Source organism: Dendronephthya gigantea, unplaced genomic scaffold (assembly GCF_004324835.1).
Source record: "Dendronephthya gigantea isolate DGI-Jeju-01 unplaced genomic scaffold, DenGig_1.0 000061F, whole genome shotgun sequence".
In the NCBI taxonomy this organism is placed as follows: Eukaryota; Metazoa; Cnidaria; class Anthozoa; order Malacalcyonacea; family Nephtheidae; genus Dendronephthya; species Dendronephthya gigantea.
In genome coordinates, this window is record NW_021163071.1 from 502260 (window position 1) to 521097 (window position 18838).

An 18838-nucleotide genomic window follows, 5' to 3' on the forward strand; every position below is an offset into this window, starting at 1 on the left:
ATTTGCTCGGACTCATCATTACGATAGTAAACGGCAAAATGAATCCTATAACTAAACGGTTCCATTGAAAATATTGTTAGAACTAACTTCTACCGTATTTTTCTTTGAAGTAACTATGAACGATACACATCTGGAAAAGCAGTGCTTCTTCCTTTTATTTCATATAGTGTATTTAGACTTACAAGTCTGAAACTATAGTCTACTGTTATAACCTAAAGTAAAAGCATCAAGCGTTTATAACAAAACCCTAGCATTCGCTGTCCATCGCCGAACTAAAATTGAAAACAAAAACACCCTCTTGGTGGGGAAACGTTTCTCTCTTGAGCTTGCTAAAGGCGTAATAATAGTAATAGTGTGACACCAGAAGGCCTTACATAATTATCGATAGTTCCATGAAAGTCTAGTTTGCAAACAAATCAGAACAGAACGTCTTGTAATCGTAGGCGTTCGGGACCTCCCGCCCACGATCGTCAACGTACGGTTTCATGTGTTGGACACAGTATTCTGCTTGCGGACGGGATAATGACTAAAAGACAAAATTCAAGTTTGAAGTTTCAGTAAAGTTCAAGCAAGCTAATGAGTACGATAAAGGTTTTTTAAAACGGATTTTATTTTGAAAATGTAATACCTGATACAATTCTTGTTCGGTGACAAAGTCTTTATCAGCACCTTCAGTCAACGCCCGGAACGCATCTTCAACATCTTTGCTTGAATGAACATTCTCTGTCTCACGACTGATCATAAACGACATGTATTCACTCAAAGATACCACGCCGTCACTAATAAGGAGGAATTGATATGAAAACAATTCATCTCTTTCATGAAGATGTAGAGCCATGTGACAATGGAAATGCGAAATAAACCATTATCATTATTTCTTATTTTTAAATAATTTTAGTCAGGTCACAACAGGATGACAAACTCACCCGTTCGGGTCAACAGTTTTGAGTATAGCTTCAAATTCTGGTTCAGGTTGACCTTCCTCGACCAGCGGAAGATCGTAACCAAGAGAACGTAAGCAGGATTTGAACTCTTGATGATCCAGGAACTGAGATTTGTTTTTGTCGAAATGCCTAAAAAAAAGCACATTAATGAGTGATAAAGCATGTTTAGCGATGATGAGGATCATAGAAATTTTATCTATCTCTTGGAACCTTAATAGCTAGAAATTTTCTGCGAAATTTGCAATGTTTCAATTACAAAATTACAATTTCAAGTTCAAAACCATCTATCATTATTTTTATTTGTTATTTATTATAGCAGTATAATAATACCAGAGGGTCCCAACGAATGTTCACTCCTGATTGGTCACCATATCTAGTTTGCATTTTATTTTCGACCTTACTGACTTTACACATATTAACCACAGAATAGCTCTTATGCATAATGACGTCAAACGCCAAAAAACAACGTAAATCTCACAAGGAATGTTGGTCTTTGTGGTAACGGAGAAGCACTTGATGTGATTATGCTTAAGTTCTATAATAGTTTCTGCCAAATTACTTTCCTTGACTATCCCTGATGACGATGTGATGATTATGACAATAATAATGATATTCGTCATCACGATCCCAGCGCGGACGTTTTAACCTTAACGTACCTGAAATTAGCAGAGAATTCCTTGAGGGTCTCCTCAGGTACGCCAGTCATCTTACGTGCTTGTATTTGCTGTTCAAGATTGTGTCTCATTCTCATAGCAAGTTGATCCAGTTGATCCCATTGTTGTGCCAAGCCAACTGTTGAGTGCTCTGTGTACCTAATAAGAAATATCACTTTAACATTATTACCAGAGAAAAGGACAAACAAAAGCAATCTTCCTTCGTCATAAACTGGCTTTCCATGAAAACTGCCTATGCATTATGAAATTAAACCTCCATATTTACTGGAATATTTTGTTGTTCAGATATAAAAATTACAAGACAAAGGCACTTTCAGACCGGGTTGGACTTCAGGATTCACACGATGAAAACGGCACAAAACTACACCGTTGTCAGTTTTCTACACCGTTAATTCTAAACTCGAATCGTGGTTTTCACTCACTTGTTATCAAGTATAAGAGCTTCTTCCATCTGAGCCCCGAGATCTTCTACCACTGACAAGGCTTCTTTTCGTTCCTGTATTTCTTTGGATTTTTCCTGAATGATCTTGAGCTGATCTTCCAAATCTCCCTGGCTATCCACCATAACTGATCTTGTTTCTGTTAACCATGCGTGGAATGAGTTTGCATTCTCTGCAAAATCTTGTCTGAGTTCATCGTTATAACGTTGACGTTCCGCCTCTTTTCTAAGATCCAGTTCACGCTCCTAGCAGCAAGAGAAAAACATGAGCCGTTTAAACTATTTCATAAGGAAGGGGGAGAGGGCTTCAGCAGGGATGCGCAGGAACGACTGTGGCCAACTGACAGTTATATTAAGAGTCAAGTAACAAAGTTTCCCCCCTTAATTTGGGGAGAATTAAATAGGCTTGCTTTCACCCTGTTATGTGGTATATGAACATTTAACCCATGAAATATAGTATACGATACATAATTGTCAGAAATAAAAAGGCATACTTGAATGATCTTCTCCAAACTTTCCCAAGTCTCTTCCAGGGTTTCCATTGTGAACCAGGTGTAACTAAAAATCAGTACAAAAAGTCATTTTGGTAAACCAATATGCCCAATAATACCGAGGGGAAAAAACGATTTAAACGCTTTTGACTAAAGAAAACTCTTACGGGTTGATAGAAACATGGTAACTTTTTATCTGTTTGTCAAGTCTTCGCAATGTCCTCATGTCCTCTTCAGCCTGTTGTAAAGACTCACGGAATTGCTCGTGTTGATCTTGAAGCACCTGAGAAAATTATAATTCATTTTGATTCATCCATGTTTCACCTTGATAATACACTTGTATTGTATGTACACATAACGCTACACTTATCTACGGTAGAGCGAACACTCAGTTGTGTTTTTTGCTAGTGACTTATGAAATATGAAGTTGTCTGATTGTAAGAATACAAACTTGCAAAAGAGAATGTCTTCCTTGACTCTACCGAACAATACAGCTCGGTGAATACGCCTTAGATAAAGATTACTTTGAATACAGAACTTTCAAAAGCAAAATGGTTACTGTTACCATTATTTCCTCGACAGAATTACAACGAACAGGATCAGTAAGATCTTCCTCGGCATTCTCAAACCAACTGTTAAAAGCTGACGCTTTCTTGGCAAACAGTAAGTACATGTCTTCAACCTGAGCAAATGCAAGACATAAATTAATCAGACTTGACCTAGCGAATACTAATAGTGATGCTGATTGTGAATATGGTTAACCGAAGGATAACTGCAGACAGCGCAATTTCCTACCTTCTTGTACTTGTCTTGTGATTTTAAAAGCTGTTGCTTACGAGCGGCAGACGCTTCAAGCAGAGCTTGCCATCTAAGGACAGAAAAAATCATGACTTTTTAGGAATGGTCAATATTAAAATCAAGTCAGACTAAGAATTTACCTTTGGACCAATTCATCATTACGTCTGATAATGGCAGGTGATTGAGCATGTTGAGCTTTCACTAAATCATCTTTCAATGTTGTTACTTTCTGAACTCCTTCTTGTTCAAAAGCATGTAAACCAGACTCGAAAGTTACCTGGCGAAAAGACAGATAAACAGAGATGTTAGGCAAAGTTGAAACGCTGGTACTATATAAAAAAATGCATTTGGGTGCACTAAACCAGCCGCCACCATAAAATTTTCAGAGTAAACACATTCAATATTTCCAGCTTACCTGTTTGTTCAAGAGTGTTTGGACAGAGGCTAAATCTTTGCCACAGTCTTCTGACTGGACCACAGTCGCCTTGTCGCCTGGGGATCAAGTTGGACAAGTTAATAACTCTCGTTTTGTTGGATAGACAAAAATAACGAACGAGGAAATATATCCAACATGTTAGGGGAGATTTTTCAAAAGTCAGTTTAACAACTGCGCTGGTGGACACGCGGAAACAAAGGGTTGGGAGGATACAATGAGGCAGCATAATTGTAGCAAATTAGATAGGGGGGGGGGGGGTTGGAGAAAGCGTTTTAAAATTTGTTTTATTAGTACTTTAGGAAAAATTCTTGTTCCGATAGGTTTCATTGAAAAAAATTTACAAATGAACTCACTGATCCAAGACTCGACAACATCTGTTTTCCAGTTGAACTGCAGGAAGGCTGAGTTGTCTGTCAGCTTAGCTTTACGATAGCTTGATAGTCGTTCAAGTTCAGCCACTTTGTTCTAAAAAAACGTTGATACAATCAATAAGTATATAATACAACGTGGTTTATTTATTTTGTATTCGCCATTCTCATTATTTTGAAAGCTTTACGTGTTGTATCGAAAAAACAAATAACTTCATTGTTACGAGTGAATTTCAAATACAGACTTACGTTCAATGAAGCAATCTTCTGTTCAATCAGATCTTTCTCATGGTTATCCTGTGGTGAGAAAAATAAGGTAAAACTGATATCGACAACAATTATCACAAAGTATTTTGGAGGATGAATAATATAACTCTATGGAGTGAACATTCTACCAAGCGTACCTCAGCAAGAAGACCTTGACCAACATTTTCAATATCTTTTACACGTTCTTTGTGAACCTCAAAATCTTTCTCAAAAGCATCATGTTTCTTCAGTAAACCCTGCAAAGAAAATGCATGAAAAGATGTAAGATCTTGTTCCAGTGTTTGTGCTAAACTAGTGAGGGTAATGGTGGGCACTTACTTGCGCTGCAGCTAAGGTGTCGCCATAGTCATCACTGATAACTAACGTGTTCTTCTCATTGATCCAAGATTCTTCTTCATCGACATTGGTACTGAACTGTTGATAAGCCAAGGATTGCTCCAATTTCTTTTGTCTAAAAATAAACCAATATTATTTCAGCACTTGAGGTCTCCACGCGACCATGCAGCGTCAACTTTACAAACGTGTAGATTTGCTAGAATTGTACATAGGAAAACAAAAAAATATCCAAAAAAAATATAGCGTGCTCGCAGTTTGAAGAAGAAAAGAAATTGTCCTCTTTGAATTCAGTATAAATTCCTCTTCTTCCTTAATTCAGTCATTACATAGAAGTTAACATGACATCACCTTGTGGCCGCAATCTCGTTCAATTCTTGCCATTTCTCCTGCAATCCGTCGATGCGTGTTCTAATGGCATCCGCGTCAGGTCTTCCCTCCGCAATAAACTTCTCACCACGGTCGCAAACATTCTGGAAATAGCATAATCCCGATAAATATTATTTCGCTATGAACTAATGACTCAATAAACCAATCACGGGTGCATGTATCAGTCAATAATCATCTCATATCCAGGCAAAGCTTACCACAACTTTTGGTTCATGATTATGAATTTCAGCTTCAAGTCTCTGATGTTTTCTGCGCAAGTTTTGAACGCCAGTCAAATCTTTGCCATAATCCTCAGAACTTGCAAGCAACTTTTTCTCCCTTAACGATAAAAAGGTATTCTGATTTTCATTTCTACTTTTACGGCCTTATTACACACGCTTTTAAATTCGGCGTATTATATTTAACACGTAGGTACACAAAGAAACGATCTTACTTAATCCACGATTCTTCGTCATCAATGTCTCGGAATAATTGCTGTAGATCGTTGGCTTTTTCAAGTCTTGCCCGTCGCTCACTCGCCATGTTTGTGATCCTGGAGTGAAAGAAACGGTTTTATTAATAAACTCTGCTAATGATTTATTGCCATTTTCATTTTGTTTCACTATTTCGTACTTCTCATAGCGTGTTGTAATGGTCTCAGCTTTTTCTTTGATAGTCGTCGACTCATGATGTTCTCTCTCAATGAACTTCTGAGCTTGTGCTTGGAGATCATTGACATGATCCTAAAAAGAACAAGAAACTGAGTCAAGAGCGCATTTTAAGATATACCCCGTTAGATAACCTCATAGTGTTTGATGCCAATCACATGCTCAAACCTCCCCCAGTAAGATTCCTAATTACTTCTCATACCATATGAGGTGGTCTTTTACCTTTAGACCAAAAATAGAATTTAGACATGCATCAGATTTTCAGATAAATCTGCCCATTATCTTACTCCTGAAAATGTTTCACACTAAAGGCCTCAACACGCATACTTATTGGTGCGTTCTTAGCAAGGGAGACAAACGTTTCGACATGAACAAACCAATGCTAGTATAGAAACCAGTATATTTCTGTTGAAACATGCACTCCGGGTTACCTGATGAGCAGTGATATCAGCTTCAACAAGTTGATGTTTCTTGAGCAGGTTCTGTGTACTCGCTAAATCATGACCACAGTCTTCTGATGAGAGCAGCGTCTCAGTCTATAATTAATGAAAGACCAATTAGGTTAAAATCCTGTTCTACTGTTACACAATTCTTTCCTCTCACTATCCAAATGTTTTTTGGAGTCACCCAGATTAAGCTGGGTCTTGCCGGTTGAAATGAGTGAATCTTTTGGAGAATAAGAAGATTGGTTTTTAAGTAGATTCAATCATTCAACCTCCTTGAAAACAGAGCCTTTAGGAGGGGAAAGAATTTGGTTTTATCACGATTAACCTTGAATTAAAACGAAAAAATATTCATTATAACAAGAATAAGAATAATGGCTTCTCTGTGAAAAGTGCAAAGTAGATCTTCGTCACAAAGCATTTACAATACATTATAAAACCCCTAAATTACGAGCTAACCATACTTGCCTCATCAAGCCAATAATCTAATTCTTTCACATTATTATTGTATTGTTGTAGCTGATTAGACTCCATCAAATAACGAGACTTGGACTGAGATTGCTTGGTTAGTTTTTCCCAGATTTCTTGCAGTTTAGTGATCCTCTCACGAACTATTTCTTCGTTGTTTGCACATTTTCGTTCTTCGATCAATTCTACAGTAATGATTACAGTATGAAAAAATAGTACGTTGGAAAGTTCTGATAAAACTATCCAAGATAGATCGACATAATTTTTTTTGCGAGGGAGCAAGGTGGTGAAATAAGTAATACACAAGTCAAAATGAAGCTTTTGATACAACCACACTTACGGTTGGTCGTGGCAATGACGTGTAACACTCGTTCCTCGTTCGCGGCCATTTCTGCTTCAAAGGCTTGTTGTTTTTGTACTTTACTCTACAAGAAATTAAGCAATAAGAAACAGCTTGCATCAAAGAGCATGGTGAACAATTACAGAATGTTAAAACAGCGATCAAGATAAAATCACTAGGCACCTGGAGGTTACTGGGATCCATGTAAGACTCGTCTTGAACAGATTGCAGCTTCTCACTGATCCAAGCCTCGATATCTTCAGCATCTCGGGTCACCTGTTGAATGTTCTGACTCTCTCCGAGCTTAGAACGACGTTCAACGAGAGCTGCTTTCAGTTTCTGCCATCTTTATGAAGTCAAGAATGAAACGAAATCAACTCCGGAAGCGCAAGGGAAAGAAGCAGTATGACAAGACTTTGAAAACAAAGATATATTGAGGGACATAGAGGGGCATGTTTAGAATCCTGTGTAATTCATTCATAACATTTATTTCAACACGATAAGTTGTATACATTAACATACTTCTGTGAATTGTAGCTTCTTCTCCTTATATTTATCCCATCTCTTCCCATCTTATCCCTGATGTCAAATTTTGTAATTTAAGAAGCCTACCTTTCTAAAACAGACTCGACTCGTTCATTTATTGCTGGGGAATCATAATGATCATTCTCCGTCAACTTATTGGCGTAATCCTGAAGTGCGCTGATTTTCTCCTCCTTGAGATAAAGAAGTGGCATTGTTTTTAACTCACTGCTTTTTAGTTCTTGATATTTCAAAATGCATCTATAGAAAATTAGAATATGTAATCTTTCTTTACCTGTTGTTTGATGGATTTCTCAATATTCTCATGGGTCTTCACAAGTTTGTCTGCACCTTCGGGAGAACCACCAACTTCTTCAGTTCGAATGATTGCTTCACGTGGCGCCATCCACGACTCAAGCTGCTCTGCGTCACGATTGAATAACTGAAAGATTGAAAGATAACGTGAATAGAAGCTAATGAAGTGTAAGCTAGACGAGGCAAAGAAAATACTCACCTGCAACTCAAGGCATTGGTCCAACTTATCTTTTCTTTCAGCCCAAGCGCTAGAAAAAAGTAGACAACTGTTAGTGTATGTGAATAAAGTTCTGAATCTTGAAATGTGGAGCTTTCATATTGCATTTTCCCTCAGAATAAGTACCGCTGTAGACAAGTTTTAAACTGAATTGAACTTAGGAAAACAAAGGGACAGAAAAAAGAAAGCCGCAAAACAAAAATACAACTCAGCTCAGAGCTCCAGCAGAGATTAACACGCGCCTTTGTGTTTTAATAATTAAAATGGAAATGCTGCCCAGTAGAAATGCATTATTTTTGCCTTACGTTTCCAAATCCTTTCTTTCGTCATCAACAGCTTGCAGTTTCTCTTCAATCTCATCCCTGGCATAATGTTCTTTCTCAGCCAATTCTTTACCGAAATCATTGAATGCTTGAAACGTTTCATCTCTCGCATCAATCTCTGCACGGTATTCCTAACAGAATAGCAAGGTTAACGATTGGAAAGAAAAGGTAATCCACCTGCCCTGGCTGATTAAAGATTACCTGGTGTCGTTCAAGTAAGGCCTCTGCACCAGCAACATCCTTTGCTAATTCATCGGACGACACCAAAGCTTTGATGCCAGTCAACCAGGACTCCAGATCTCTGTAAAAACAAACATTCAATTCATTCAAGAAATCCTAAGGGTTTGTTATTGGATTTCAGTCGTTGCCGATTGAAACAAGTTACACCGAACATCTCACCTGAATTCGTTCAGGAAACGTTGGTAATCGTGAGAGTCCAACAACTTTCCTTTCCTTGAAGCAGCCTTTAAAAAATAGACGGAGTCAAGATTTGTTTCTGATTTTCGTTTCATTTAAATGCCGGGAAAGTAACTCCAATATTACTGTGTATGGTATTCCGTTTGTGCAGCGGAAAAATACATTATAGTTTGCGTCAATTCTAGTATAAAATGAACTGTGTCTGTGTGTTGCCAATAGTGCATTTGATAGAAACTCTAAAAACGATCCATGGAAGCGCTTTCTTTTAGGTTTTAAGAACTTAGTATTATGGAACAAGCGTGAAGAGGGCATTGATCTGTGATTTTACTGCATTTGACACTGGTGAATAATCTAACCTGGTCTTTAAGCCCGCCCCAAGCTTCTGAGATCTCGTCGCGTTTCGCCTCGATGTCTTGAGCGTGAGTTGGATGTGTTTCCATCAACGTTGCTGCCTCGTTATTCAGTTGACGGACCTACGAAATACATTTTCCGATCATTAAAAATTTTGTATGATGTAGTAGAACACGAAAGCTATAATCTTAAAAAGGTGAATTTGTGGTGGAAAACCCCCCAAAAAAGAATGGTTTAATGAAGAATCTATTCTATTACCTTTTCTTCCAATGCGGCTAGATCTCTCTCCAGGACGTCGTGTTTGCGCTGTAAAGCCTGGACACTAGCTAAATCTCTGCCATAGTCCGCAGAAGAGAGAGCGGTGTCTTTTTCTGAGATCCATGCTTTGGTATCGTCCGCATCGCTACACAAAACACAATGGAATATTAAAGAATCATGACTTGCCTACTTATTGTAGCTACATCTAAACTGGACCCAAACGCTTGAAAATACTAGGGTATCAAAGAAAATTTACCGATGGAATCTTTGGATCTCCTGAGCACTTTCCAAAGCCTGCTGACGTTTCTCGGAAAGCTGTTGCAACTCTTCCCATCTTTCTGTCAAACGCTTAATAATTTCCTGGATCATCTCGTATTCACGACGATGCTCGACCTTTAGTTTCTCAGAAATTATTGTCAATTCTCGGATGCGTATCTCGATCGTGCGCATATCCTGAAGAAAAGTATTTGATCAACGACAGAACTTTAAACTCCTGGGGCCGGTTGCTCGAAAGGGGTTTAGCTTGAACGGTGGATAAGTTCAAAATGGAAAACAAAATTATCTATTTATTGAACAACTGAGCTGAAATATTTCGATGTAAATAGTTTAATTTTCAATGGAAGTACATATTTAATGCGTAAGATACAGGTTCATTCATTCACAAGATCTGTGAGAGCACTTTTAAACTTTGGCTTATCCACCGTTTAAGCTAAACGATTTTCGAACAACCGGCCCCTGGGGTCGGTTGTATCAAGCCCGTTTAGCTTAAACTTAAGCTCAAAATAAAAAGCAAGTCTATCGTTTTATTCAACAAGCGAACTAAATATTTTTTACCTTAATACAAAGATACTGTTTACATCTACATATTCAGTGCATAATATTCAAGTTGACTCATTGAAAAGAGATGTAAGAGTGTTTTTTAAATTTGACCTCTCCACCGTTTAAGCTGAACGGGCTTGAAACAACCGGACCCTGGTAGACAGCATACAATAACGAACTTCAGCCATATTGCAGTGACTTACCTTTTGATAATCGTCGAATTTCTTTTTCTGGGCTTCAACGTGTTCAAAATCGTCACCAACCTCTTCTGACGTCACCACTGCCGCCTGGAAAATAAATACTTAAATATTTAGCCAAACGTAGAACACAAGTGACTGTACAACTCATATACAAGAAGTTGTCGATTAAATACAAAGACGTGAAATTTGCGACATAGCTATCACTCACAAAGGCTGGATTTCCACTTGCAGTGAATGGTTCGCTAGCAAAGTATTTGTATATTTTCTTTTGAAATGAGAACATTCAAGCTGAACTAATTTATTTAAAATTCAAAAGAAAACATGCAAATATTTCCCCTAGCGAAGTCTTTCTCTGTACGTGAAAATCCACCCTTGTACTGTTATTTAGGATAATGTCACCCGTGGTAACACGTGGTAACCTTGTCGTTAATCCACGACTCAATCTCGTGAGCTTCTCGCAACAACCCGTGTCTTTCAATAGATTCCTCGAGTTTCTTTCTTCTCTCAGCACCAGCCTCAAGCAAATCTTGATATTTCTTATCCAGAGCATCTTGTCTTTGAGATACTGTGTCGACATCATCGGCTTTGTCGAGGATCTCTTGGGAAGCCGTCTTAGAGTCAATTCTCTTTACATACGCTGCAGGAACGAAACCTTGACGATCATTTGTCTCAACCTTCCACCAATCCTTCAGAAAAAGAAAGGAAAGAAGCTTTTATGAAGAAAAACACAACTCCTTGATTTCAAGTCATGATTGTGAGAAATATCAACGGAATGATATGTCGGAATGATAGGTCGGTATGTGTCGGAATGATAGGTCGGTATGTGTCGGAATGATAGGTCGGTATATAACATAGTAAACATACCTTGTTTGTAGAATTCAACAACGTTAAAATATCTCCTTTCGTCATGGAGACCTCACGAGCTGTCTTTTCCTGGTAGTCATACAAAGCTTCCACACATTCTCTGTCGCTAAAATCTTTAACAGGTGTGATAGTCTATATTAGAAAAATAAGAAAATTCATTTTACTACACCATCACCTTCACCAACCAAAAACCAGGCAGAACACCATTATCATAAATCAACTTCACTGAAAACTACCATTATCAATACCACCACCGTATTACCACCTATGTCATCTCACATCAGAACCACCACCACCAACAAACTCACCTTACAGGTCTTACTCTGATCACGGAGCTGATCAACCACAGTACCATACGCTTCCAGATCACTCATCACTGCATTGTGTTTCTTTAACATGGCTTGAGCACTGTCCTCGTCTTTCCCGTAATCTGTGCTTGTTACCAATGGTTCCTTCTCAGTCAGCCAAGCCTCTGCTTCGGTAACATCAGCCAAGTACTGATACGCATGAAGAGAGTCATCTAGATCTTCCTTACGAGCGGCTGCCTTGTCCTAAAGATAATTCACAATTTTAAGCACTCACAATTGATTCTACGTTTTCTGGAAATAGCCTACTCTTGGTGTATGAGCCAAGCTAAACCAAGAGCAGTGAAGAGACAAGCTAAACCAAGACTGTGGCTCGCAGACGCATTTAGACCTCAGTGCAATTCATAACTAACTAAACTACTGTATATCAACCACTTGCCTTCAGCTGCATCCATTGAGTTTCCAGTTCATCCATTTTCTCCTGGACTTCATCTTTTCTGAAATGATCTATGATGACAGATAACGAATAGATATTACATCAATATACATATTTCATCGATAAAGCAGGTATCACCTTATCCTAAATATGAAGGAAGATGTGAAGTGATACCTTCATCAATCATTTTTCTTCCGTCGTCCATGACATTGTTAATGCGTGCTTCATGCCCAGTCATTTCGGTCTAAAGTAAGAAACAGAGAAACTTTACTCTACCCTTCATTCAGGTTGATTTACTAAGTATTACAGTATCCTGCGACTAAAACTAGTCTAAGCTTGGCTACACACCAACCAGACTAAGTATAAGCAGTGTGGATCTCAAATTTCTCAGTTAATACATGTACTATTGCTCACCATCAAAGCTTGGTGTTTTTTCGATAGATTCTGAGCCCCAGTCAAGTCTTTTCCTATACAGAGACAGCGAACATTATAACATACGCTTGCGTTTGACTGTTTGATATCAACTGGTGACAATACGGCAAATGACACCAACCTAAATTCGTAGAAGAAACAACGGGCTCCTTTTCTCGTATCCAGGCTTCCTCGTCTTCAAAATCGCGCAAGAATTCTTGATATTTCTGGGCATCTTCAAGTTTTTTCTTTCTGTTGTTTAATGGTTCCTGTTAAAAATAAGTAGATAGTAGAAGACATACACGAACAGAATTGATCTTCTTGCCTTCGAAATTTCTCGTCTGGGTGCAGATCCGTAAACATGTAAAAAGGTTGATCGTTTATCTATGAAGGAAGTTATGCTATTAACTCGATTACAAATTACCTTCAATTTTTCATATCGCTCCATTAGAGCAGCTTTTTTCGCCACAATTGTGGGAGCATCGAAGTGTTCTTCTTCAGAAAACAGATCTGCCTGGACCGAACATACATCAATACGCTCCTGCTTGGTGATGATGTCTCCTGCAATCAAGTCGTGTTTCTTCTGAAGGTTTTGGACACCAGGTAGATCCTAAACAGAGATACCATTGGTAACACCTAGTGATATTGTTTCCTTTAAATTGAGATCATCTGCAATATTCTATTCAGCAATACTCGATCATAATCCCCCATACAGAAGACATGACAAAGCACTAGGTAAGCCAGGTAAACTTGAGCCGACGGAATTCAAAGACCAAACCTTACTTAACCATAATTGCGCACTAATCGTGATTCTCTCAAAATTACTTCCTGTTGTACCAAATTAATTTACAACACTCCATGCACCAATCATACAATAAAACGTGCATTATGAACGAAGAAAATGAATGCATATCAAATTCTTCCTTTAATATCGTTTCTACCTTTCCGATATCTTCGTTTAGTAGTGTAGCTTCCATATCTGTGATCCAAAGGTCCATATCATCAATTCCCCTAGAAATCAAGTGCGTGTACAACGCATAAAATTTTCACTCAATTTGACCTCACCAAAATCGATTGCATAAAGTCGATTGCATAAAATTCCGGGACACGTTGTAGAGTTAGTGGTCCTTCTGTTTATACTTTATACAGTATTTTAGAGTTTCCACGTATATACGAGCCACAGTTGTGCGAGCTGTACCCCCACACCTCCCCCCTCTTTCGAACTAGACTCCTCAGATATTTTGCCCGATATGAACAACGGGAGTATACCTGTTATATTGTTGCTGTTTTTTGGCGTCCTTCAACCTGTTGCCTTTTTCTTGAGTTTTTTCAAGCAAATGTTTCCAGAGTTCATCAAGCTCATCAAGTCTTGTCTGTATAATATCCGACGCGTAATGTTCGTTGCTGATCAGCTGTTTTCCCTTGTCATGGATGGAATCGATACGACTTTGGTTGGCTTCCAATTCTGCGTTGAATGCCTCGTGCTTCTGAGCTTTCCTTTGAAGATTTGTGGGATCCTGTTAAAAGACGGGTGGAAATATTTGGATAAAGTCGTGGTTTCAAAATACTTTTGGAATAGGATAAATGGAACATGCTGTCTCCAAATTTTGATTTACTCAAATAAGAAAAATAATTTTCACAGAACTCCACGAAACACCACAAACTGTTTTCCTTTTGTAGTGAAATATGACCAATACTTAAGTGACAGTCCTTTCTATAACGAACTGATCTATATATATTTGCAGAAAAATAAACCTTAGCTTAGCCCTGGTCATAAGTAAATGCGGCATAAAAGAACCTTATAAGATTCGTCGGTAGCAATTTTGAGTTTTTCGTTGATCCAAGCTTTGGTTTCGTCAGCTTCTTTTTCAAATTGCTGCAACTTTCGTGATTCCTCCAACAAATCTCTTCGTTTATCAGATTTTTCATGAATATTCTGACGTCTGGCAAGTATCTGCAAGTTGAAAACGAGTAGGAAGAATTTTCAAATAACTCAACATCACAGTATGGTGGTGAATGATATGGTGTGATAATACTGAGCATGTAAGTACGGGTGTAAAACTCACTTCATTCCGTCTTTCATCAATGTCAGGAGAAGCATAATGCTCATTATCGATAAGTTTAGTTGCAGTTTCATCAATGTCTCTGATCTTATCTTCTTGTGCAGCAAATGACTTAGCAAAGTCATCATGTTTCCTTATTAAAGCATCAACTGCATCCAGAGAATCACCAACATCGTCATCAGACAAGAAAGTCTACAGAATCACACACAAAATTTTAACTTAAATATACTCACCTGTTTTGTATTACCCTGTTCCCCTTGCAAAATCATGCTACATGCTGTTTTGTGAATGTTTGAACCAAAAATATAGTTTATGCCTGCGTTTATTAACATACATGTGAACCAGACTAGCCTTCAATAGAATTAGTAAAAATTTAATTAAATTTAAACTTCAAAATTTAGTCACATTATTTAAACCACCACTACAACTTTATCTCTGTATTGTTAAAGACCCATGACCAATGTGTCAAATCGTCATGTCCAACATGTGACGTCGTAATGTGTGATACGGCTTCTTTTTTGCACGTTACTACGTCATAACGCGTGATAAATAGTCGTATCCCACGTTATGACCGTATGATAGTTCCACAAACTTTGGCTTGATAATTCTTCATATTATGTTCAACCTCATTCAATAATTGTTGTTTTACTACATTGACTGTAGTAGCTGGCTGCTATACATGAAACTCGAAGTCAAAGAAACCCTCATACTGTACCTCTTGTTTGATCATCTGGTTTTCAGCATTCTGACAATCTCTGTAAAACAGCTGCAATTCCAAACTTTGATCTAATGTCACTTTACGCTGTTCCCAAAGTTCGTACAAGGATGCCTTTTCTGTTTCCAGATTGTCCAACTGAGAGAAGGATACAAACAGACTACTATCAATATCAGGGAGGATATGGGCTCATTGTATCGAAAATAGGTTGCTTGGATTTTTTCAGAAGATTAAGCAGTCTGTAAATTCACCCATGATTTACATACAAGGAAGTCTATACTGTATGGAGATAGTTACATCTACTTTTACCTTCTCTTTTATCTCTTCTGCAGCATAATGATCTCCATCAACCAGTTCTTTTCCAGAAGTTAAAAACTTATCAAATCCTTCTTGTTGGGCATCAATGTAACCCTGCACAAGTAAATATCATTGTTACAATTTAGTACAGCAAGCAATTGACAGAATTGACACATAACTGCATAGTTATATGTACATATCCCCACTCTTCTACTGATTCTGATGCATTTGACCTTGGATTGATCAGATCAAAGTCAGATCTTAAAGTCAAGCATAGCTAACCTTGTGTTCTTGGTGTCTTTCAATCAGCATCTCTGCTCCTGCCACATCTTTTGCGACTTCATCGGTCTCGATCAAAGTTTTCATCTCCGTAATAAACAAAATATGTTCCTTGTAGTCAGCGAGCAATCTTTGCAAGTTGTAAGCATCCTCCAGTCTTGTTCTACGCACAGCAGACTATGCAGAAAGTTCATAATTACTTATAGGCCTGAGTTTACATGCCAACACCAAATATATACCTTTTCTTTCAGGCCATCCCAAGCCTGTACTAATTCTTCTTTCTTTGCTTCAATGTCTTCAGCAACTTCAGGATAGTTTTCCTTCAACTGGTCACATTCACTACCAAGATTCTGAACCTTGTCATCCAACGCAACAAGATCTCTCTCCAGCCCATCATGTTTTCGTTTCAGTGCATTAACACTTGCAAGATCCTTGCCATAATCATCTGACGACAACACGGTGTCTTTTTCCACTATCCATTCAACTGTTTCATTCACTTCTCTGAAGGGAACAAGAATAGAGTTGAGAAATTGAAACAGTGATTAATGCACAGCCTTAATCTAGTGGTATGTAGAACAAGGTTGGTTGATCAATACCAATAAATGAGAAAGACAAAGCAGCCCTCAAACACCAAAAAAACGTATGTGTATCATGGTATATTATTATTTCAAACTGGACAAAAATTATGGGTATGTTGGTGATCAAAGGGATAGGAATACCTAACCACTTTCAAGGACAACACTAACTATAATCATAAGGGGAATTGTAAAATATTTACCTGTAAAATGAATGAATCTCATGGGAACTAGTCAGTGTTGTTCTACGAACAATAACCAGCTGGTGCAACTTGTCCCAAGCTTCATTGACTTCCTACAGAATGAATAATATATGATGTGTTGAATAACTTCTGAAACTTCATACTCCTCCATCTAATTAACCGCCTGAAAATTTGATAAAATGGACATTGCTAATGGCTATTCATTTCCCATCTTACATCTCGTTTACTTTGGATAACATCAATGTCAGGGTGACCCTCTACTTCTAAGGTATCAGCTTGTTGGTTGATGCTTTTAATTCGATTCTCATTTGCATCTAGATCTTTTGCAAAATCTTCAAGTTTCTTCTGAAGAACTTCAACATGCTCAAAGTCCCGAACTGTCTCTTCTGTTGAGACAATAACTTCCTAAAACAAATAAAGAAACATCAAATAAGTCAAGCTTTACTAGATTAATTCTAATTACTGCTCAATTCATTTCTTGTCCAATTGGTACTAAGCAGAAACATACCCTATCAGCAATCCACATCAAAACTTCACTACACTCTCGAATGAAGTGAACACGCTTTTGTGTAAATAACAACATGCGGCCTTTCTCAGCAGATTGCATCAGCAAAAGTTCCCATAGATGCATCAAGTGTTTTAATCTCTCCTGAAACAAAAAAATGAAATTATGAAAATTAGCTTGTATATCATAGTAAACACCAACAATAACAGATAACTGCAACAGAAACAACATTTTAATTTCAACGGATTTTCCAAACAAACAAACAAACAGTTAAACTATGATTGACAGTAAAAATAAGCAACTTCTGAAAACAATAAAATCAACAACAACTATGTAATACCGTAATTGTCACAGACTCATAATGTTCTTCAGTAATCATCTGTTCACCAGATGTCTTGATCGTGATGATTGTATTTGTATGGGCTGAGATCTCTGCTTCGAATGCTTGATGCTTCTGTAGCTTAACCTGTACAAAACAACAAACAAACTTTGTGATCCTTTGCAGCATTAAACAGGACCAGACATGCATATTTTGCAACATGATGACTTGTGCACAGGTTCATTCATTGCCCTAACTTGCTCTCACTTTTATCGTCTCATCAGGTAAAACTCCACCTGCCTCCTAAAATATTTTAGGCCTGTATATTCCTGTGCATTGTACTAACTAGCCTAACAATATTTCATGAGATCATTCCTTTTTATTTGGTATAGTCACATAAGTTATATATACCAGCACAGGAACTTTTTTAAACTTCAAAATATGACAAGGCTTCCAAACTTTCATTTTGCAAATAAATTTGTCGAAAGTCAAAAACATTCATAAATTAACAAGAATGCAAAATATCATTCACAAAAAGAAACATATTGCAATTAATATTCAATTATACTTCCGAAGTACTACAGAATTTAAACAACTTTGTATAAAACTAGAAAGTGTTACAACTTTATATTGAACACCGACTAAATTACAGTTAAATCAAACGCATTCTAAATCAATCCCAAGTATATCGAGGCATCGGTCTTCAAAACAAGCTGAACATCATTAAATATTTATCAAAAATCGTTTGACCTATCGAGCTTTGATCTGGCCTAGCGGGCGTTGTCGAAGAGAAATTCCATACAAGTTGTGCAAAAATCCCTGCTTTAATATACTTTGGTAGCCTGAAGAATACACAGAATATTGCAGGATATTACCTGTAGATTCGTCGTATCTTTAAATGATTCATCCGAGGCAATTTGCAGCTTTTCATTGATCCAAATTTCACATTCGTCCACATCTCGTTTCCACTGGTGGTAGCGTTTAGCTTCTTCCAAGCGCAACCTTTTGAGCCGAGTTGCTTCCTTAAATTCCGCATAGCGACGTAGCACCTGCTCTCTACGTCGCTCTATATCTTCAACTGTCTCTAGGACAGGTATTTCTTGCGATTGTACTTGTATTTCGGTCATTTTTGCCAAAAAAACACACGAAATGCAGCCTAACAACTATAAACGTTGCTGTGGAAAGTAGTGTTATGTACAGCTGTGGACGAGCGAGAAGCCTGGAAATAGCATTGGTAAATGAGGTGAGATGTGATTGGTTGAGAACGAGATTGGAATTGTGTTCCAAATGCTAATTTTGATCATAGAATATTTTTGAACGCACTAAACTAATTAGATCACCCAACCAGCTAACCTCACCATTACGTTAATGAAGCATTAAAAAATTGCAATTGCATGCATTCTGCT

The 18838-nt window shown here is 37.7% G+C and overlaps 1 protein-coding gene across 1 annotated transcript; it reads right to left on the reverse strand.

The window, feature by feature from the left end:
• Positions 1–129: 129 nt before the first annotated feature.
• Positions 130–18621, reverse strand: LOC114530351 (spectrin alpha chain, non-erythrocytic 1-like). The gene is made up of 54 exons (XM_028551965.1): positions 18308–18621; positions 17454–17579; positions 17117–17257; positions 16825–17013; positions 16609–16700; positions 16070–16331; positions 15834–16007; positions 15564–15665; positions 15255–15392; positions 14543–14731; positions 14275–14430; positions 13746–13993; positions 13418–13487; positions 12901–13086; positions 12619–12745; positions 12480–12532; positions 12240–12309; positions 12069–12136; positions 11633–11875; positions 11325–11456; positions 10880–11146; positions 10464–10547; positions 9698–9894; positions 9442–9586; positions 9189–9305; positions 8815–8879; positions 8617–8716; positions 8398–8546; positions 8075–8123; positions 7856–8002; positions 7651–7754; positions 7222–7384; positions 7039–7123; positions 6699–6883; positions 6219–6323; positions 5753–5862; positions 5574–5672; positions 5338–5458; positions 5102–5223; positions 4736–4868; positions 4555–4653; positions 4400–4447; positions 4136–4247; positions 3762–3838; positions 3487–3623; positions 3344–3416; positions 3114–3230; positions 2716–2831; positions 2552–2615; positions 2041–2303; positions 1601–1756; positions 927–1073; positions 629–779; positions 130–526 (listed from the first exon to the last, which is right to left on the reverse strand). The coding sequence occupies exons 1-54, from the start codon at positions 18557–18559 to the stop codon at positions 401–403; spliced, it is 7251 nt and encodes a 2416-aa protein (XP_028407766.1). The 5' UTR covers positions 18560–18621; the 3' UTR covers positions 130–400.
• Positions 18622–18838: the final 217 nt, after the last annotated feature.

Excerpts from the sequence above, each read along its gene's own strand:
- LOC114530351 (XM_028551965.1), bottom strand. The coding sequence starts at position 18,559 with ATGACCGAAATACAAGTACAATCGCAAGAAATACCTGTCCTAGAGACA. Across the intron at positions 11,876-12,068 it reads CTCAATGGATGCAGCTGAAG|GACAAGGCAGCCGCTCGTAA; the intron begins GCAAGTGGTTGA and ends AATTATCTTTAG. Across the intron at positions 11,147-11,324 it reads TGTTGAATTCTACAAACAAG|GATTGGTGGAAGGTTGAGAC; the intron begins GTATGTTTACTA and ends CTTTTTCTGAAG.